This window comes from Liolophura sinensis, chromosome 1 (assembly GCF_032854445.1).
Source record: "Liolophura sinensis isolate JHLJ2023 chromosome 1, CUHK_Ljap_v2, whole genome shotgun sequence".
Classification (NCBI taxonomy): Eukaryota; Metazoa; Mollusca; class Polyplacophora; order Chitonida; family Chitonidae; genus Liolophura; species Liolophura sinensis.
Window position 1 is genome coordinate 27,594,748 of NC_088295.1, and position 23,077 is coordinate 27,617,824.

General features: G+C 38.6%; 2 protein-coding genes across 3 annotated transcripts; both read right to left on the minus strand.

Moving 5' to 3' along the window:
• Window positions 1-3,459: 3,459 nt before the first annotated feature.
• On the minus strand, window positions 3,460-7,203 carry LOC135461756 (uncharacterized). Its single transcript, XM_064738979.1, has 7 exons — window positions 7,160-7,203; window positions 6,415-6,801; window positions 5,997-6,081; window positions 5,550-5,667; window positions 5,141-5,222; window positions 4,234-4,334; window positions 3,460-4,077 (listed from the first exon to the last, which is right to left on the minus strand). The coding sequence occupies exons 4-7, from the start codon at window positions 5,658-5,660 to the stop codon at window positions 3,835-3,837; spliced, it is 537 nt and encodes a 178-aa protein (XP_064595049.1). The 5' UTR covers window positions 5,661-5,667; window positions 5,997-6,081; window positions 6,415-6,801; window positions 7,160-7,203; the 3' UTR covers window positions 3,460-3,834.
• Window positions 7,204-10,139: 2,936 nt separating this feature from the next.
• On the minus strand, window positions 10,140-22,132 carry LOC135470007 (enoyl-CoA delta isomerase 1, mitochondrial-like). Of its 2 annotated transcripts, none has more exons than XM_064748692.1 (8): window positions 21,434-22,132; window positions 15,964-16,107; window positions 15,064-15,191; window positions 14,154-14,300; window positions 13,482-13,580; window positions 12,928-12,947; window positions 11,317-11,495; window positions 10,140-10,496 (listed from the first exon to the last, which is right to left on the minus strand). In XM_064748692.1, exons 1-8 carry the CDS (start codon window positions 21,492-21,494, stop codon window positions 10,330-10,332), a joined length of 945 nt encoding a protein of 314 aa, XP_064604762.1. In that variant the 5' UTR covers window positions 21,495-22,132; the 3' UTR covers window positions 10,140-10,329. The 2 variants fall into 2 exon arrangements, with proteins under 2 accessions (XP_064604762.1, XP_064604771.1); XM_064748701.1 differs by lacking the exon at window positions 21,434-22,132 and adding an exon at window positions 17,012-17,053.
• Between the last annotated feature and the right edge of the window lie 945 nt (window positions 22,133-23,077).

The following is a 23,077-nucleotide window of genomic DNA, read 5'->3' on the forward strand; positions in this document are numbered from 1 at the left end:
CTAAGCTCAGCAGTAACATCGGTCGCTATGTGACAGTCATATGACTGAAACATTGTTAAGTACGACGTTAAACCCTAAGCACTCACTCACTCACTCACTCACTCAGTAGTAATAGAAGAATATAGACTAGTATTGTATGCATTACGTCGCGATGATAGTTACGTGAATGTAGTGCTTTGTGCGCTTTGGGAAACGGGACCCTGGGGCCTTGTATCCACCAGTTAGGATACTGTAATTGTTCACTGAAGTCATCTGCATTGTATATAGGCTATGAAGTTACAAGCAGTTTCAGGCCCAAGATTATTAAAGAAACTGTAAGTAGGAAGGTCTGTCAGCAACCTGCGGATGGTTGTGGGTTCCCACCGGGCTCACTCCGATTCAGATATATGGGAGAGCACAGATTTATTTATAACTATAAAGAACACAGAAGCTTGACTTAAATTACTTTTAAACTCTCTGCTTAAATAGCTGTCCTTAATCTGTAACATACTAGGGACCCATGTATATAAGAACCATGTCAACAAAATTAAAGTAAATAATTTTTTTGCACGAAATCATGCATACATGGGCGAGCTGAAGTTGAGCTTATGTAAACGCTTCCAATCTAGAATTCCCAGAAAATGTCTATATGCATAAATATATAGCTACAAAGGACATTTCTGAATATACAATGCATGGTTCGCTCTCTTATATATAGGACTGATGGTAAACAATAAGGCTTCAGCGCCCAAATGTAGGTTGTTCACCTACTATTTCTCTGAAATATGCGCATGAATGACCGCTCACATGCACTCTCTCAGAAGAAGTGTTATCGATTTGAACACCTAAATTAACACCTCGCTGGTAACACATTGATAACTCGTTCTATAGCTATATATATGCTGAAACTGACGTATATATTGCGTGTACATATAGTGCTCTGTACATGATAGCATGAAGATGTAGATGAAATCAATTTCAGACATTTTGAATGAAGAGAAAAATATTTTATGTTACATGCTCAACACTCTTTGATTTTTGTCTGAAGTCATATACTCCTAAAGAGCAACCAGCCCAACTGGCTGAGTTGGTACAGCATACGCTTCGAGGGTGGTAGGCTCGGGGTCAATCCTGGGTCGGGTCGCACCTTAGACCTTAAATGAGGAAGTTGTAGCTTCCTCACTTGGAGTTCAATATTAAGGAGATAGTGCAAGAGACTGGTTGAGCCGTATCAGTATAATGGCTGGATGGGGGCGCTTACTTGCCTCCTGTAAGTCGTCTCAGTGAATCAGCACCAGATAAAAGAGTGGTGGAAATCCGTCCTGCGACAAGGAGGAATGCATTCAATGACTCTAAGGACGCCTTCGGTGTCATGTGACTGACAACTTGTTAAGTACAACGTTAAACTCTGAGCAGTCACTCAAGAGCGGTGACCTTAGCATACGATATGTGTATCGAACAGAATCATGTAGGAGTTAGCTTTAATGGTGTAGCCATCATGCATTTGAATGAAAGGGATTGTTATAGCCTACGGAGACCGTATACTTTAATCGTTCTACAGTAAGATATGCAATATACAAAATGATGTCCAATTCCAACCTTACAGATTTCTTGAAACTTACATGGCAGGTGTGTATGTAGTGCCAGTTAGAAGATGTACATGAAGTTTGTTTTGGTTCCATTCCAATAAATGAATTTTTCTCAGATAGTTATTGTTGTTTAATTGAAGATAGAATTTGCCGTTAAGACATTATCAATGAACAGGTATTTAGGATGATTGATCAAGTCCGAAAACTGCCGTTTTCGATTTACGAAATTCAACTACACATATCAGTTTTCCTATGTGCAAACTTTCATAAAGCCCTTTCCAAAAAATGCGAGAAGCGTTGAACTGCATAGCAGTTATCCTCAAACAGTCGCAAATTGGATATTTGATCTAAAGGCCTATATATGCATACCTATACACATTTTCTATAGAACATCTGTAAAGCTTTGTTGCTGTATGAGATAAGAGCCATCAGAACAAGGTGTACAGCCTTGTGCATCAAGCGCTGTTCTTCTTGCATTTTAACTGTGTCCACTAGATCTGAGATCATTTTCGTTCACGGATTTCACAGAGGATTTTCTTCAGTGTGCGTGGGAACCTCGCCTGCTGATCTCAGAATCCATATCGATGTACTTCACACACCTGTCAAAGATGTATAGAGTGTCCGTTTCGATGTCTGGAGACCCGGGATCAAACCTGGTCATACCAAAAGATAATAAAACTGGTACTTGGCGCTCAGCACTGAAAGGTTAAAGCAAGGAAAGAGGACTGGTTGGCTCGGTGTTAGCATAATGCGACTGGGCGGGGTGACATGTTTGGTGTTTTCGGCGTGATACTTTTGTGGTAGTAGCACTTAGGGGGCATGGAATCGCCCCTGTCACAAGAAGACACAGTATACGTCCACACACCTAATGGCTCCTCTTCGTCATATGACTGAAAAATTGCTAAGTACGACGTTAAACCCCCAGCATTCATTCATCCATGCCAAAATGGAGGCATGTAAATATGAGTATTTGACAACGTGATATTTCAAGTTGTATACCCATGTATGGTTACATGTACATGTATATGACCGGGTGTATGTATGGAGGAAACGGACAGAGCCCCGGGGGCATCACCATACTCGCTTGTTTGTACCTGATAACCACCTGATTTTAAGCCGCTACACTAAACCAGACAGAGGCGGATCCGATTCTGCGGCCTCGTTATACTGGAAGAGGAGCTATTGAACTTCGCCTTGGCTGCACGATCACCGTTAGGCACAGTGTGTCAGAAAACTCATCAGGTGATGATTCTCATGTCCCTGCCTTATCTCAAATGACGTGACGCTGCATTGATGTATATAGTTTCCTGAATCAAAAGTCAGTTACTTTCCTTTATAATGCTGGCGAATATGTGAAATATTGAATACCGCGTAAGACACCAATCAAGTAAATACATAAAACAATCAATAGTCCATGTGCCTCTGTGTCTCTTGTACTTTTCGTAATTTGAAATCGGTATAACATTCTTGTAAGAAAAAAGTTTGTAAAAGAACACGAACCCCCCCCCCCCCCAAAAAAAAAAACAAACAACAGACGACCAATATATCCAATGGATTAGGTTACCTTGTATTTTTTGTCAGTGCGATGATTGAGTGATCAAAAATCTGCGTGAAATAAAAAAAAGGTGTTTTGGTCTCATACTGTTCATTAAGGTCATACTCATATTTGTGGATAGAGGCGTATACTTGCACTAGATCACGCAACTGTTCTGGTTTAACTATATGAGCCTTATCATTACTGTGAAAATTCTTTCTGCGACAATTTACATTGATACATGAATGGTGGTCTCATGGATAGGAGAGTTTCAAAATGTTGACACCATGGCGTCTCCACTGTGGTGTGATAGAGGAGTACGAAATCACTGCTCACCATCTTGTCATCACATCATCTCTCCTTACCTGCAATAATGGAACACAACTTCGTGCTCATTTGCACCATGATCGTGTTTCCGTTACCCGACATCGTCTGTGTTTGTAAAACAAAACCCGTATATCTATTTGTGTCGTTAACGTGGCTCAATGGCAATCGGCTCAGCATCGCCTCTCTTTGGGTATAGAAACGGAAAACAAAACCCGTATATCTATTCGTGTCGTTAAGGTGGCTCAGTGACATTCCGCTTAGCATCGCCTCTCTTTGGGTATAGAAACGGAAAACAAAACCCGTATATCTATTCGTGTCGTCACCGTGGCTCAGTGATATTCCGCTTAGCATCGCCTCTTTTTGGGTAAGAAACGAAAAACAAAACCCGTATATCTATTCGTAGCATTATCGTGGCTCGACAGGCGTTTGGTAACGAAAGACTAAATCCGTGTCCATGAAGGTGACGCTTTTCCTTAATGATGAACGATTTGGGGTGCCTTCTAGACTGGGTGGGGGCATCAAGAAAGGGGTGGAAGTGGGCACATCCAGAAAGAGTGCCGGTGAGGAATGGCTAGGACTGCAGGAGATAGGCTTGTCAGGGTCAGAAACCTGGCTTAGTGACCGCAAAGCAGAAGTAGGGTGTTTGGACTGAAAATGTAATAGTAACATGTCATAAAAACTGAGATGGAGATAGTGATATAGCATGTCTGTCCGTAGAGATGCGTATATGGTATATATGGACTAGAAAACGAAACGGTAAAATGCACGACCATTCTTGAGGGTAAGAGAGAAAAAAAAACTTACGGCCTTGGCTTGGGGATAGGCTTTGTGAAGTTCACTATCACTGGCACTCAGATTGGCTCTGCTGATGCATAGGTTGTTATTTTTTTCACACACTTTGGATTCTGCTCAACGAAAGTAACGCACAAAGATGTAGCACGTCTGGTACGAGTGAAAAATTAAAACGACGGAAAAGTATTACTTAATACTTCAAAATAATGACGAAAGTCAGCCTTTCTTTTTACAGGTAAGAAACTGTCACGGACAACAGTATATGAATTACTGAACACAAGCTCAATTATATAGTTTCCTTGCACCAATCCCTGTAGGGCTGTGATTACGTATACTATCACAGCCCTGTGTTGTTCCATAAGTTTACCTTGAACACCTCTGTACTTCCCTTACTGGCTTTAATACACTACTGCAGAGCACCAAATAATTTGGCTCTCCGTGGTCACAGTCGTTTCAGCTATCAATTCTAGTTCCCATGTGTCATCACTAATAAATCCCCACAAGCATGAACATCTTGTTTACTCTGTTATTTAATTGTTTGAGATTTTTTTTGTTCATCAGTGTTGATTATGGGTTCCTTCCATGTCATTACCTGTGAAACTGACCCCAACAATTATCCAGTATGCGTCAAAAGGGGGCAGTGATAATTGTGTACATGATTCACTTCACTGGATTTATTAGTGATGACACATGGGAACACATACCTGGAATTGATTGCTGAGACGACAATGACTACGGACAGACAAATTATTTAATGCCAACAGTAGTATATTAAAGCCAGCAAGGGAATTACAGAGATGTTCAAGGTAAGTTTATGGAAAAAGGTAAGGCTGTGACAGTATACGTGATGACAGCCGTACAAAGCTAGTTTGTACCATACTTGGCGAACTATGGAGAGCACTATGCCTGGTACACTTACCTCCCTTGGCAGGTGGGCATTCATCTGACTCTTCCCATATAGTGTAAAACACAGACGATGTCTCCTCGGCGACAGAAACTGTCTGAAAGAGTCATCAAAGAATATTTTAAACGACCAATTACAGATATAGTTTTTAAAACATGTTTCAATGCAAATACATATGTAGCAAAAATTGCAATGAATTGAAGACGAATTCAGGTTTGACCTAAAAGGCTGTACAAACCTGTTTTTTTTTTTTTTTTTTGAAGCTTGATTGTATATCTGTCGATGTTTATCAGGAGTAATTTTGTAGGATTGGCCTCTTTGCCTATTCGTGCTAAGTAATACTAAAAACTGCACCCCCCAAGCCTTCCTCCTTATACACACACACCCACATACAACCGTCACCAAAACATAACGTTATCATTACTGTGCTTAGGCCATCTCCACTGGTAGCACCTGACTCCCTTTTCTGTCTGTCTTGTTCTCTGAGTCTCTGAACCCTTGCTTGTATTCTTTTCCTTTTGTTGACCTGGGCCATGCGCTTACTGGAATTAATTGATAATTACTAAAAACGTGAAGCATTTAAAAGATTTCTGTTAATATTTCACACTTCATTATTCTTCGTAGGCCTATATATACATTCATAGCCATATCTGTGTTATAAGTCAAGTTACACACCGTAACACGAAACTGAGTGGCTAGTACATGTCCTCTTTAGTCAGCAAATAGGTCACTGTTAAATGCAAAATAATACCTGATGGAAATAAATAGATTGCATATCAAATAATGAATTATGTAAAGTTCGTTTACTTTGATATAAAGCGGATCGTCATACATTCACTGTGAATCGTAGTGAGGTTATGTTTTTACTCACAAGCAATGGTAAACCGGAAATGCGCAGAAAAGAGGGACCAGAAAAGCACATATTGCCACAATTGTAGGGTCGCTTGCTATTCGAACTGAAATTGTAAAGGTGGAAAACCGAATGAACAACAATTTTTGGTGCGTTTGATATACTGGTACTCTATAAAAACTCTAACAGTTCCAATTACATTTTAAAAAATGGTCATTTGTTGCCGATATTGGGGTGAATATATTTTATGTTCATCAAGGGATGAAAGCATAAAATTAATAAGTTATCTCTTAACCACAAAGGAAATTTAATTATATTTAGTTGCTTGTTGTTACCCAAGAGCCATTCACTTCAAATTGTGCATATATAGTCATCGTTTAGATTGGGGATGGAAACCGAATGGTAAGTTAAGTATTATTATCGATACCCTTAAGATTACCTTTTGTCTGGTTAGTTATTTTGAGTTGTAAGTAGATGCCCTTGTAAGATACAGTCTCAGGATACCAGTGACCCGTTAGAGCTAACCAGTATGTGTTGTTGAGTGAAATGATTTTCTTTGGATTTTTGGTGCCACATCGTCTGTCTGTGTCAGCGACGCGGCGATATTTGTAGTCATAGTGACCATATTCCAGGTAGGCCACGTGACACGTTTTGCCCTCGTCGTTTTCAGGAAGATCAAATACCAAAATATCAATTCGAATAAAATGTCCTCTTGGAGCCTTTAATTTCCACTGACAGCTGAATGAGCGTGGAAAGGTACATGGATAGCCGGGGGAGGTAATGTTTACAGGCGTGTCCACGTCTAGGTTTATTTCATAGTAGCAGTCTGTAGAAAAAGTACAAGAAGAAAGTGTCAAGAGCAGGTCTAAATCATACACACAAATTATACTGAACAGTCCATCTATGTCTTTTTTTTTTTGGAAAGTATAGTTTGATAGGAATCAAGGTTTCGATTTCAAGACAGGAGTATGTTAACTGAATAGTTTTTCTGGCCATATTCCAGTACAGAGATTCAATCTATTCATGAAGAGGAGACAATACACTGTTTAACCTTGCGTGCGAGAAAACTCAACAATGTAAATAACAGTATAGCCTTTAGGGAAGAGACCCCCGAGCGGGATTTACCAGACATTAACCTATGCAAGGTGTGTTTTCTATAATAAAAAAAAGTTTCGAAGACTTACCATCGTAAACAGCCCTCTGCTTACTCGGGTAACAGGAGACCTGAAATTTCAATAGATTTTTTTTTTTTTTTTTTTTTTTTTTTTGATTGGTGTTTTACGCCGTGCTCAAGAATATTTCACTTATACGACGGCGGCCAGCATTATGGTGGGTGGAAACCGGGTAGAGCCCGGAGGAAACCCACGACCATCCGCAGGTTGCTGACAGACCTTCTCACGTAAAATTTCAATAGATAGTCAGTGAAGTTTAGCTATACATATACAGTTTAGCTCTACATGTTTGTGCAAAAATTGTTCCAATTGAACACACAAAATTCACATGTTTAGGCCTAAAGTTAACAATCATATATTGTCGTCTTACAATAGCCTTGCGATGGCAACACGGGCGCTCTACCTGTGGCACGTTCATGTCCTCCGCCTGGTAGACTGTAATTGCGCACAGAAGCACACAGAGTACGCGATTCCACATTGCGACCGGATGCCTGCAAGTTCCTGGAGTCAAATAAAATCCCATCACCTGCACATAAGCTTATGTGTAAAGCCTTTTCTAGGCTTGCCAATGTCTCTAGCGACGTGAACAGTTCTCAACCAAGAACTTGTTTGGCGCTGGCAAGCTGAAATTAAAAATAACAATTGTGCACTGGTTTTCCTTGAATTGCGCGATCACGGGTTTCTTGACAGAACAGTTCTTGCCAGAGGGCACAATGTAAAAAGTGAACACCCACAATTATCATTGTTCACTGAAGCCATGTATATTATCGTTGACATTATAGTGTCAACATGGTAAATCTCCATGCGTGTAGGTAATATTAGGCCTATATTCAGATACAAGTGCGCTATTTACTGCCCAAGAGTGCAAGATGGCCAGCGTAAAAAATTCGTCTTTAAATGTTTTGTTGTTATAGGTTGTAATATCTTTAATCCGTATCTCAACTCGAAAGATCCCCGTTGGAGCAAATCTAAACCTTTAAATACATGTACAAGTGACAAAGCTAAGCACGTTTACCATCTGGTTCATATCGGTATACGTGCCTCTGTACTGGCACACTGGCCGAGGAGCCTCCCACCAATGCGGTCGCTTTCAGTTCAACTCCACCTCATGCTGACTTCTCCGGTTGTACGTGGAAAAGTCTGGCCACAAGCTGCGAATGCTCGTGGGTTTTCCGGGCTCTGCCCAGTTTCTTCCCACCATAATGCTGGCCGCCGTCATATAAGTGAAGTATTTTTGAGTACGGCGTAACACCAATCAAGAGAAAAAACGGTACTTTAGTCTTACTTTCTTTATTACTCTCAGGCCTTTTGTCTAGTCATTGAGATAATTACATGTAATATAGCTACCAACGCCGGCGAAATGAAAGTAAATCACAAACTTTGGATAAGACAACTAACTCATTTAATGGTTGCTTAACGCCACACTGCCGGTGGAGGAAACCGGAGTACCAGACGTGAACCACCGACTTTTGCCCAACTCTCCCGTAGATTTTCACACGGTATTGGTGGTGGTCTTCAAAGAAAGTAACACTCGACAAGCGCCGACACAGCCAGCTTGGTCGACCACAAACAGTACAACCCTGGGTATGAGCCAATTCTGCAGAAGGCCGGATTTGAAGAAGACAACATACCCCTACTTAAATTCGAAAGACTTGATTTGTATATTTCCAAGTCTTCTCATAATCCCGGGGTATCCCTGTAACTTAGATGCAGGCATTGCTTGTTCTTTAGGAATTTCAATGAAGCATAAAACGCTTCAGATCAGTCACCCCTACTTGATGAACGAGGGTGACCTCTTGAATTAAAATATCGATGGTTCAGCTACGACCTTGCGTTAAGAGATTTGTTCTTTGTGAGGCATAGTTTAAGTTACCCCGTCTCTACTCGATGCTGGATTTTATTCGTTTTCCTAGTGAAGTGAATTGCTCCACTGCTTAATAACCCTATGTACACACTGGCCAGCGCAAAATTCACGCAAGGTAAGATTTATACGTTATTGGACAGACTTTAGTTCAAGTGTCAGTCTTATCATTTTGAACAAAATGCGCTTTAAGTAGCGGGATGAACAATACCCCGCTGACCTGTCACATAACTAAGGCATACCTCGGTGATAGGTTTTCTGTCATCTATTGCAAACTCACTCATTCAGCAAACGTTAAGTGCTGCTTTATGTTTTAAATAACCCGTGATTTGTTCGTTACTACATGTGATTATTCCCTACAAGTTATCATGAAGAAAATTCAAAACTTACAAATAACAAATCAAGCAACAAGGGTTTTTGGCAGTGTTTTTACAGCACAGAAATAAAAGAGGCTACACAACACAGCTGAATATAATACATGCAGCAAAGAAATCAACTACAAGGTACATGTATACTATGACTGTTCCTAGAAAATACAAACTTCCCACTACGGTTAATATTTTTGTCCAATAATGCACGAAGACATTGCAATAATGCTGCACTCTTTCCTGACTTCAGATGATCACACAAAAAATCCAACATTGTGTTGTAAAAATAAAAATTTCGAGCAGCTATACTTCAAGCTTTAGGTCTCCTAATTTTGGCATGTCCATATACATTCATCCTAACTTTGGAAACTCTGTAATGAACATATTTTGAAGTGCTGTGGAAGTCATTTGGTTTTCCAGCAGTTAAGAGATAAACCTATTATTCTTGGATAACATGACAAAAAGATCATGGGTCAGGTTTCATGTTTTTAAATACAAGTTTGTTCCTCAAATGTATTTTAGCACTATATCATAGCATACAGTCATTTTCAGACCATTTTATTTGTGGTGCCCTGGGCAAATGAAAACATCTACCACTGAATTGGAAGTCTCAACTGGTATAATGTAATGAATCCTGAAACAGACATGATCTCCATAGCATCGGATCTTTACAGTTGCTATAACAACTGCTAATGCTGAATTCCTTTTTAAAACAATTGTACTCAGAGCTTTTATGCTGTTATTCTGTTACAAGAGCATTTGTTGATGTTCTGATAATGTGTTGGAACGCAACATCAGAACATCATCAAACTGTAATAAATCCAGTATACAGATCATACATGACAGTGTGTTAGACAGCCCATCCAGGCATAGCACTATTAGCTGATGATCACAGATAAGTCCCTGATTAGTAAATACACAGATCTACATCGATTTAATCTGCATTTACACATTTAACTTTTACGTTTCTTTAAGCTTTCCAAATAAACCTCCAATGTTTTCTGGACTGAGTCTTTCATGATGAAGTTGACAAAAGTATTGATGTCCTCTTCACGTCGTGACTTGAGTTTCTGGATCAGACCGCTGCGTATACCGGATTTTGTTAATTGTCGGGCTAAATCTGCAATGAAAATATAGCATACATTATATACAAAAATCGATACAAAAGTGTTCTTTTAATCCAAACAATGTAAAAAAACAAAGAATATTTGTTTTTATGAGGTGAATGACCTTTAAAGTAAAGCTCTTCAAATTCATATAGCACATGCACAGAAACAACATATTCATTTATTTATATTTATTTGATTAAAGTTTCATGCCATACTCAAGAATATTTCATTTACACTATGTCAGGTACATTGACGTCCCTGCTCCAGGATCATGAAGAGATTTTAAACTTCAGTAAAAATTTCAAACCCTAATAAAATTGTTATTTCTTAGGTCACAAGGTTAAAATACTACTTGGCAATGTATGGTCTGGGTAAGTTATTGTACAACGTATTTCAGCTAATATAATGAGAAGCAACATGCCAAATTTAATGGTTGAAGTTTTGACTTAAGTCTAAGATTAGTTTGTGATCCTGGGCCCACAGCTGCAACATGGCAACATGATCTGATTAGCACGTTACTTACAATGCAGTACTGTTTTTTACCACTAGAAGCCATGCCACTATTGGGCAAGAGCATAATTAGTGTCCTAATTACATGAAGTTTCGGTTTACACATGTGGTTGTCCTGACTAATGTAAAACAGGTGATGGACACCATGCAGAACCTTGGAGAAACCACTGTTCCTTGTCAGGAAACGTGTACCTGACAACCCTTCACAATTATAGCAGAAAGAAAGCAAGCTGAATTTGAACCCACAACCTAAAACATTAATCACTCAATGTTTCTGCCTGTATAGATCAAATAAAAGCACAATGTGTGATGTGACCAGACCTGGTATTTTGAGCCACACGTCCATCTGCTCTCTTGCCTTCTGGAACACTAGTCCAATGTCTGCAAGCTCATCCACCAAGTTAGCCTGTAGAGCCTTCTCTGAACTGAACATCTCCCCCAGCTGCAGAGAGTACTCGGCTCTCCTCTGTCCACATGTGTTCAGGAAGGTATCTGTAAACCTAACAGGAACACATCAGTGTTACAATAAACATGGTTACATATAAACATGTTCAGGAAGGTTTCTATAAACCTAAAGCAACAAATCATTGTCACAAAAAGCATAGTTACACGTGCACATGTTCAGGAAGGTTTCTGTAAATCTAACATTAACAAATCAGTGACACAATAAACATGGTTACCTGTGCATGTGTTCAGGAAGGTTTCTATAAACCTAAAGCAACAAATCATAGTCACAATAAAAATGGTTACATGTGCATGTGTTCAGGAAGGTTTTTGTAAATGTAACTTTAACAAATCAGAGTCACAATAAACATGGTTACATGTGCACATGTTCAGGAAGGGTTCTGTAAATGTAACATTAACAAATCAGTGTCACAATAAACATGGTTACATGCAAAGCCCAAAGTAGTCATAATAGAAATATCATTCAGCCTAAATTAATGAAAGGCAGAATCCAGATTTAACTGTTTTCTTTCATATAAACATTTACCAGCCTACATATACAAAATACATTTATAAAAGCCATACTGGAGATTATTGGCAAAAAATTTGAACACTGCATACCAATCAAATTTTTGCTATTACTTTAGAATAACCTTAATAACTACCTTTTATAAAATATCAGATTCCTGTGTGCACCTGTTACCATTCAACACCGGTAATAAATTTACTACAACTTATAAAGCGGGTTGCATTATACCTTTTTCAAACTTTAGAATCACTTTAACACAATAAACAATAGAGACTCAAGTCTGATATTTTCTCAAAGCCAATAATTTGAGTGTCTTGGTAAATAACAAAAATCTGCTTACAGATTTTTTACCAAAATTTGCAGGTACCCTAATTCTTCTAATTTTTGGGAGAGACATTAGTAGCTCTGAAACAGAATGTTACGTTTCTTTCCCAGCATTTTTGAAATGTAAAAATGTATGTTGTTCATTGGATGGTGTAACCATGTGAGAAAAAAGAAACTCAATATTCCTGCTACAGCTACATGTGAACTGGCTAAAAAGAGCAGACCAGGTGTCCCAAAAATCAAAAGACATGGTGTACAGCCAGCCCCTAACTAAACTACCAGGTGAAAGTATAATTAGCGCACAGTGAGTACATCAGTGATGAATGAAGGTGTCATTTGAAGATATAATTTGCCAGAGATTCTGGAATTGAAACAAGAAGGTAACTAGTGACCAAGTTTTGGTTGTCCTGATGTGGCTTGCATACCAAAATAAAATCATCTGGGGACATCTGGTTTTAACACTTATCCACAAATACATACAGCTTACTCCATATATGAACATCTGTTTCTTCCTTTTCAGCATACAATACGCGTTCTTCCAATAATAACTGAAGAATTTAAAACCTAGAGTTTTCCATCTGTAAGCATTAAAATTAAGGATATGTTCATGACAAAAATGACACATGATAACTCACCAAAATGGAGGGATTATACCCTGAAAAAAGAATAAGGAAATATTAAACCACAAGTGACAAATCCATTGTGACATAAACAGCCTGCCATAAACGTTATCATCTGATCTACACACATCATATTTAAATGGTCATAGCTGACCTAAGAGGACCATTAATAAACTATTAAATTATAGAACTTAAAGCACATAACCATTGAGCAGAAAGGAAAGCAGTATGTATGTATGCAGATGTGTGTGTGTATGTTTGCAGTTTTATGTCGTACTTCACAAGTTTTCAATCATCTGACGACAAAGGAAGGCTGTAATAATTAGCTTTTTGCTTTTACAGACCCATAGCTGGGTGTGGGTGCTGTGCCTTTTAGTTATTAATCTTTGTTTACTTCTGAACTTAGTACCCTTACCCTAAATCAAAACTCAGTCACTACAACGTTAACTGCTAACAACAGAATGAAATAATGTGTATTAAAAAATTCTCAACCAAAGATATAACTTCAATACTATCTGTAATGTTGGCTAATACAATCTGTGAACAGATACAATTCCACACATACTTACCAACAAGGTTTCATTCAAACCGATCGTAAATTTTGGAGCAGCCATCACTCTGTAATCACAGCACAAAGCTAGAAGACAGCCACCAGCTGGGGAATGCCCCTGGAAATTAAACATTTCAAACAATTCATTTCATTCATGCTTAATTTCATATTTTGTACAATAAAAAAAAAAAAAAACAAAAAAAAAATGCAAATGATTACAAGGTCAAAGATGTACAGTGTCTCTGGTGGTAGGATACTTAAATTAATCGTAGCTACATGTACATTCATAATCAAGATTTGAATACAGCTACAGGTCATACTCTTAACAATGGTAGCTAGATCCATAATTGATATTCAACAGTATTCCTGGCAATAGTTTACTCACACAAATTGGTATATTTATTTATTTATTTATTTGATTGGTGCGTTATGCTGTACTTATACTACCTAGTCCAGCATTATGGTGCGAGGAAACTGAGCAGAGCCCAGGGGAAAACCACGACCATCCCATTTATGGCTTGAGAAGCCAGCATGAGATGGACCTAAACTCACAGCCACCACGTTGGTGAGAGGCTCCTGGATCATTGGGCTGTGCTGGCGCCCTAACCCCTCGGCCACAGAGGCATCCACGTTAATTGAAGCTATATCCATAATTAAAGCTGCACCAGTTTCCTAGCAGGAGGATACTCACATTAATGGCTGCAATGGTGATGAGGCTAGAACCATAGAGCCTGAGCCAGATTTCCTGAACGTTCCTCCAAAACTCTCGTAGCCTAGCCTCCTCGGGCTGATACATTTCCATGATGTCCAGGCCAGCTGAGAACACCCCGGGGTTGGCCTGAGGACATCAAGACAATAATTACGTCAGGACAACTTTAAATAACATAATTAAATGAACTTTAAGTCAGCTTTGCAAAAATTGAAATAAGTTGGTTAACAGGTTTGCAGATAGGAATGAGAATGCAAATTTTACCACCACACCTCCTGACAAATGTATGCCCTAACAAACTTCTTACATGGATGTAATTTACATCCAGTCACTCTGCATCCTACATGTAACTTACAGATGTGAGAATCACTCCTCAGGATATCTGTAACTTACAGACAAGAGCATCACTCCTCCTCATACATGTAACTTACTGATGTGAGAATCACTCCTCAGGATATCTGTAACTTACAGACAACAGCATCACTCCTCCTCATACATGTAACTTACTGATGTGAGAATCACTCCTCAGGATATCTGTAACTTACAGACAAGAGCATCACTCCTCTTCATACATGTAACTTACAGATGTGAGAATCACTCCTCAGGATATCTGTAACTTACAGACAAGAGCATCACTCCTCTTCATACATGTAACTTACTGATGTGAGAATCACTCCTCAGCATACATGTACTGACAGACAAGAGAATCACTCCTCAGCATACATGTAAGTTACTGACACGAGAATCACTCCTCATCATACATATAACTTACAGATGTGAGGATTACACCTCAGCATACATGTACATGTAACTTACAGACAAGAGAATCACTCCTCTTTATACATGTAACATACCAACTTGAGAATCACTCCTCATCATACATGTAACTTACAGACGTGAGAATCACTCCTCGGCAGGATTTGTCCCCTTCCAACTTCTCAAAGGCCAGGTGCATGTCTGTTAGCATTTCCAAGGACAAGCTATTAACTGGTTTTCTGTTCATCTTCACTACTGCTACACCTAAAATGACAAGAACGACAAGATAAGATTTCTGATAGATATCTGCACTAATTCAAACGACATAAACAATAACACTTTATCAATGAAATATGGTATTCATGATACATGTTAATTTGGCTTACATGCATGAAACAAAACAAACTGTGGATGTTCGCAACAGTTCCAGGTACCTGTGACCCAGTGGAATATCATATTTGGTATTGCCCTACCTGCTACAAGAAATCAATGTTATCACATGGCCAAAGTAATGTTGAAAGCGATGTTAAATTCAAGTAGAGGCATAAATTAAATACACACAATCCTATCTAGTTTCACATGATTTATTTAACGATATATGATAAAACAGTTACATTTTCATTTTAAAATTTATTTGTTTGTTGTTACTCAACAGGTAGTATGGGAATCTTGAATATTTCCCCGTCTCAGAATGGATATGAACAAAAGTCATGGGTGACATACAAAGTGAAAGGCAAACACTTCAACTACGCTCTTGCATCTGGTTCCCTCACATCCATCTGAAGAAATGTTATGTACCAGTACCGAATTCAAATGCCAAAAATTCGTCCAAAAGAATAGCTTCTCAGTGGCAAATTTTTTTATAAAACTTCAGGTGTTGAAACCAGAAAATATATTTTTATCATATTATATCATTATACCTTCCAAACGAACATCAAAACACCTTTGTATAATCAATAGAACTCTCAGAATCTGGCAATATGTGCAATATAGTAATGGTCAATTAGAGTATGTGTATTACAGTATAATGCATCACCTGTAGCTTCCTCTCTCTCGATGAGGATATTATCAAAAGTTTGAGTGGAGAGACAGAATTGTGACTGATTGGAGACAAATGGTCCTCTACTTCGTAATCTCGCCCCATTATGCACTGTTGACACACAGCTTCTTAAGGTTCTCCCTGCAGATAAAAACAGACCAGACTTCAAAACTATATGAATTCTCATTAAAACGGATCAATGATGCTGCATATCATGGAGATGGGAAAATATATTTGGTACAGTGGTCATAACTGATAAACTTGTGAATAAGTAATCTAAAGAATAATGACCTATATGACAATTACCACTGGAAATGCAATACCAAAAATAGCACTCTCCACGTGGTGCTTAATTAAATCATTTAATGCTTTAAAAAGAAATACGGCGATGCTTAGCCGGTGATGTTTAAATATGGGGTTAGGCGTAGATCACAGGGTGGCTAGCGGTCCCCGCGTATCAGTATATATGCCACTGGTAGACCGAGGTCTCGGGATAGGCGATGCGGAACTACTCATCACATGCGAGATGAAATAGTAACCTACACTGTGTAAGTGTGTATTTTGAATGCAAATTAGCATGACTGGCACCACTCCTTGAATTACATGTTTTCGTTACAGTGCAGTTCTTTTGTCTATATTAGTATAAACCCTGTATTAATGACGGGTACATAGAGGAACTGAGCTTCGCCGGTGTCATTCAACAGTAAAGTTTGCACAATTTTTTCAGCAACACTCACAGCTTGTCTTACTGTACCATTCCACTGAGAACCAACATTTGTTCGTGAATATCTCAGTTTAAACACTTTAACTTTGGAAATTTTAATAAAACGGCATCCACATTCGAATCTGTCATGGCCTGACCATCCACGACATGGGACGAAATCAAATACACGAGCGATCACGCCGTGCATTACTGACACCGCATTATGTCATTTTTCCTGAGCATAGGTGCAAGCATTTTGGCTTGTGGATAGCCTTCACTTAAACGTCACAATGAATCTCTTTTCAAATATGTTAAACTCTAAGAACGTCGATTATCATTTACCGATGAGCTGACAGGCCTTCCCCGCCATTATTTTCCAGTCGTCCGAAGTTCAACATCTGGACCGGAAGCCCGTGATCCAACTATACGAGTCATTCACTGTTGACGCTGGGACTGCTCTACGCCGAGACTGCTCCACGCTGGGACTGGTTGTCGCCAACACCAAACCAAAATACCCTCAAATCGCACTTTTATTATTTTTTTGTAATAAGTGTTTATATTATAAAGTGTGCTATGCTGTTTTTGATGTATTTAATGCTTGTTTTATTGTTTTGGATGAAGGCTAAGGATCAACCGACCGCGGAGGTCGATGCCTTAACGAAGTGCAAGCCTTCTGCACTGAAGCTAGCCTGTCTTCTAGCTCTGTATGTGTACTGTAGGCTTGACGCCGGAAATACGATAAATTGAAACGTGAACTTCAATATTATGGAAATATATAGTAGGCCGATCTGTGGACGAGACGGTTTACATGCATTAGGGCTACTGGTCAAGCGAGCATGGATATGGTTACGGTCTAGGTTCTCAGGCGAAATATCAATGTCAGTATCACAATTAACGGTGGAGAGTGATCAATGTTTGCGAACACCAGAAAAACCCATAAATCATAAATAGTTTAGATATAAATTCTCATAAAACCCAGGTTTTGGTCAGCTATTATTTTTTGGGCACCCTGGTATGGTAAATATCATAAAAAAACACACCCTGCTTTCCTTCTAGTTGTTATCAAGTTAACCTAGCTATCGCTAGTGTTCACGTAGTGTCACAACACTTATAGAGTTATAAATTTATAGCTGTATAATTTTAATGTCCGTGTTACTTTGCTGATATGTTTCCCAATGGTTGCTGAAAACTGGCCTGCAGTTCCTTTTCTGTGTTTCGTTTCAGTATGTTAGGTAGAGTATATCTGTAGGCCTACTAAGATTTCTTTGAAACGTTTGGTTTTATTTCTCATTATGCAAGTTAAGATATAAAAATACAAAAAAGCGTCACAGCTTTCTTCTTGGGACATAAAATTGGCTTTAAACTACAGTTTTCTTAATGGCCCACCGGTCAGTCAAGAAATAAAGTAATCTGCAGTGGTGGCATCGACAGTAACTGTTAAACAGTTGGGTTTCCCCCCAACTATGCCCGGTTTCCTCCCACCATCAGTGAAGTATTCTTGAGCACGGCGTAAAAAAACAATAAAATAAAATCAAATACCAATATGCAATAAATTCAATAAATGTGAGTAACGGAAAATTTATTTAGTTATTTGGTTGGTGTTTTAAGCCGTACTGAAGAATATTTCACGTATACAAGTAAACTGGTCAGCACTATGATGGGAGGAGATCGTGCAGAGCCCGGGGGAAACCCACAACCATCCGTAGGTTGCTGGAAACCTTCCTACGTCGCCTACCGCCGGAGAGGAATTCAGCATGAGCTGGACTCGAACTTCAAACTATAACTCGTTATTTCGAAATCGATGTTAAAATATAAAAATATATTTCTGCTGTAAGCAGTATACTATATAGAATATAAAACATATTCTCACACAGCTAAGGGCCCCAGAGGCTTCCATCGGACTCTCATTATCCTTGACCATTTATGCCATTCGTACTGATTCTAACCCTACTCTATCCAACTCAAGCTTCACCTTGGCTGCAGGTCGGAAATCTGCAGGTTGTTTCCAAAGAAGGCGATTTCTGTGCCCTTAAGAATACTAGATCTCCTCAGGAGTAACATTTAGGCATTTTTTTTTAAATTTCATGTTTTGATTCTTAACTCTCAATTATTTCTCTGACTTAAAGATGAAAACCAAATTCAAATTATATATATATATTTGTCTTTAATTTGACAAAATGTATAGTTTGTTGTAATCCAAGGTATTAGTGTTTTCCTGGGATTAAGATAGCCAGTGTTAATCACAGAGTTTACATAGCTCCCACTGATTTGGAGGATGCCAGCCAACATTTGTCTATAAACTGTGCACAACTGCATGCAAATATAATTAAAGACGTACAGCCTAGACGTACGGCTTCTTGTCAGTTTCATTCTATAATTGTTCATGTAAATGCATAAATGTCAAGTTAAACGTCCCCTAACACCACGGCTTAAGCAGAATTAGGTAAAGAAAAAAAATGCAGTGATGTTAACTGCAATTCATTAGACGTCACTGGCGTAGAATTACTCAAAATGCCGTCTTAACATCCCATTTAACAAACAATCATATTAAAACAATGACAAGGTACCAGATCTGGGGGATGCTTAGTCCACCAGCAGAATCCTTGTTTATGTAGGAATACAATATAATTAAAGACGTACAGCATAAAGAGTAAGACCAGAGTGTGGACTATATATACAGTGTATTTTTTTTTTTTTTTTTTTAAATTTTACAAATTTTTTTCTGCCTTTCTGTTTTTGAGTCAATCATATTGTGTTTCTATGGTATCTATTTAGGCTATGGAGATGACCAGCTTCAGCGCGGAGTTGATTCTATATACCTGTAGTACCTGTATAGGTTATAAATATGACCAGTCCCAGGGATGGAGGTGATTCTGTAGTATTTACACAGGAAATTGTAATGACCAGTCTACACGTGGAAGTGGTCCTATAGTACCTATATGGGATGTAAATATGACCAGCCCCAGCGTGGAGATGTTTCTGTAGTATTTACATGAGAAATAAGAACAAGTCCCCACGTGGAGGATATTTTGTAAAATTTTCATAGGAAATAAGAATGACCGTATATCTCACGAGGAGGGGATTCTGTAGTATCTATGTATCGGCTATAAATATGACCAGTTCCAGCGTCGAGGTGATTCTGCAATAAATCTGACGTGGATATATATATATATATATATACATATATATATATATATATATATATATATATATATATATATATATATATATATATATATATATATATATATATATATATATATACCAGCCCTCTGGTGTAGGTGATTCTGTAGTATTTTCATAAGAGATTAGAATGACCAGTCCTGACGTAAGAGGCGGTTCTACAGTACTTATGTACGCAAAAAAAAAAAAAAAAATGCAAAAAGAAAAAAAAAGGAAAAAACGCCAAAAAAAAAAAAAATTACCAACTACAATGAGATGAGTAGTGTTTTCATAAGAAATAAGATCCTCACGTGGAGGTGGTTCTATAGAATGTAGGCTATAAATATGGCCAGTCCCAGTCTGGGGGTGATTCGGTAGGTTTGCATAAGAAACTAGAATGACCAGTCCTGACGTGGAGGCGATTCTGTAATATTTTCATAAGAAATTAGAATGGCTAGTCCCCATGTGGCGGCGATTCTGTAATATTTTCATAAGAAATTAGAATGACCAATGGAGGTGGTTTTACAGTACTTACACTCTCAGAAACTTTGGTTCTTCAGAAAGCCGCGTGGTTCTTTGCTGTCATAACTCATTCTCTGTGGAACTTTGTTTCCACCTGTGTAGAGTGTCTTGAAGAACCAACCTTTCTTAGAGTGAATATAGGCTATGAAAATGACCAGCCCCAATGTGGAGGTGATTTTGTAGTATTTACATAAGAACTTGGAATGACCAATCCCCACGTGGAGGTGATTCTGTACTATTTTCATAAGAAATAAAATGACCCGTCCTCACCTGCCAGGTATTGTACAGTATCTATATGGGCTATAAAAATGACCAGCCCCCTGGTGGAGGTGATTCTGCAGCATTTAGATGACAAATAAGAATGGCCAGTTCTACATGGAGGTAGTTCTGTAGTATCTATGCGTGCTATAAGTATGACCAATCCCTGTGTGGAGAGGATTGTGTGATATTTACATAAGAAATATTGAAATGAGAATGACCAGTACCCAGGTGGAGGTACAGTCAATGGACATAAGTATTCGTCACTTCCAACATGGCGTCACGCGTCACGACATTCTTATCAGTAACTTCAGTAGTAGTTTCAATCTAAAAGCAGATATGTCTTACCTCAGTATTTAGTGAGATTGCCTTTCATGCGTATCACTTCCTGAATTCGACCTGTGATTTTTTGAAATAATTATCTGACGTACTCAAGAGGTATGTTCTGTCACAGGCAGTTGATTTCATCGAACAGCTGGTCTCGATTGACGATGTCTGAAACCACTGCTTGAAGGTCTCGTTTCAGTCTAAACCAAATATTTTTGATTATATTTAGATCGGGGTATTGTGCTGGCCGTTCAATAGTTTTTATTTCATTGTCTTCCATAAATTCATGAACTACGCGTGTTCTATGTGAAGGTGCGTTGTCACTGATCATGATAACGCATTATCATCATTATCATCATAAATCATTATAAGGAAAATGGCGGGCTATAACAGGCCATAAATTATTATCAATTATATCAATATATTTCTGACTATTTATGTTACCTCATACCGCCAGCGTTATAACAGACACCCCCACCATACCATTAAAGTTACCTTCCGAGATGGCGGGTAGACAAGATGGGTCTGTTGGCTTCATCATGTTTTCTCCACACATAAACACGATTGTCCATTCCTGTCACAATTTGACTTTCATTACAACATATCACATTTTCCCACTTTCGATGATTCGTCTAGTCTTCCTTTCCTTATACCATTTTACACGCTTTTTCTTGTTCACCTTGTTCAAAAACCACCCTTTTCTCCCTTGCAACTCGTCTTTCGTACCCCGCTTACTGTAATTTCTTGTTTTCTGCCTTCATCATGTTTTCTCCACACATAAACACGATTGTCCATCCCTGTCACAGCTTGACTTTCATTAGAACATAGCACATTTTCCCACTCAAAAAAACACCCTTTTCTCCTTTGTAACTCGTCTTTTGTACCCCGTTTACTGTAATTTCTTGACACAGTTTTCTGTCAAAATTCACCATCCTTCCCCTCATTTAGCTTGTTGGTCACATCTGTCAAACTTGATCTTTTGTTACATTTCACAAGCCGAATAAGAGATTTTTTCCTCCCACTTCGGGGCTTGTTTTCAACGTTACCCTCTGCTCGAATTTTACTTAAAATGCTGATAATTGTCGTCCTGGAAATCCCAAACATACGTTACAACTCTGATTTATATAGAGTATTAAATGATGCTTTTACAATCATTTCTTTCTCCCCCTACTCAACTGTTTGCCTTTCTTACCCATCTTGTCAAACAGTGTTTACAAACAAACCGTAAGAGCAGACGACGATATGATGTCATGAATGTATTTATAACAACTTATAGTCTATTTCATATAAAAGGTTTGACACATTTCTGTATTTGTAAATGGAGCTGAACATAAACACATCCACTGCGCGAAACGCATTGCCGCAACTTTATGGAAGAGACGAATACTTATTTCCACTGACTGTAGTTAATTCTGTAGTATCTATATGTGCTATAAAAATGACCAGCCCCAGCGTGGAGATGATTCTGGGATATTTACATAAGAAATTTGAATCACCAGTCCACATGCACGTGGAGATGGTTCTATAGTATGTATATGGGCTAGATCTCGAAGAATGACCAGCCCCAGCGTGGAGGTGATTCTGAGGTATTTACATAAGAGGTCAAAATCACCAGTTCTCACGCGAAGGTGGTTCTGTACTATCTGTATAGCTGATAAAAACAACCAGCCCCAACGTGGAGGTGATTCTGTAGTATTTATAGAAGACGTTAAACTCACCAGTTCTCACGCGAAGGTGGTTCTATACTATCTATATAGCTGATAAAAACAACCTTCGCTAACGTGGGGGTGATTCTGTGGCATTTACAGAAGAGGTTAAAATCCCCAGTTCTCACGCGAAGGTGGTTCTGTACTATCTGTATAGCTGATAAAAAACGACCAGGCCCAGCTTGGGTGATTTAGCAGTATTTGCGTAAGAAATTAGAATAATTATTCTCCACGTAGAGGTGATTCTGTAGCATCTAGGTAGGGTATAAGAACGACAACCCCCTTGGAAATAGCTCAGTGGTATGCTTTGGCCATTAGAATGACTAATCCCAGCCATAGTACCATTCTCATAGTACCATAATTCCTACACAAAAGTATGGATATCAATTGTAAGGTACAATTAATACTTTCTTTGTGTGCGCGATTACCTGCT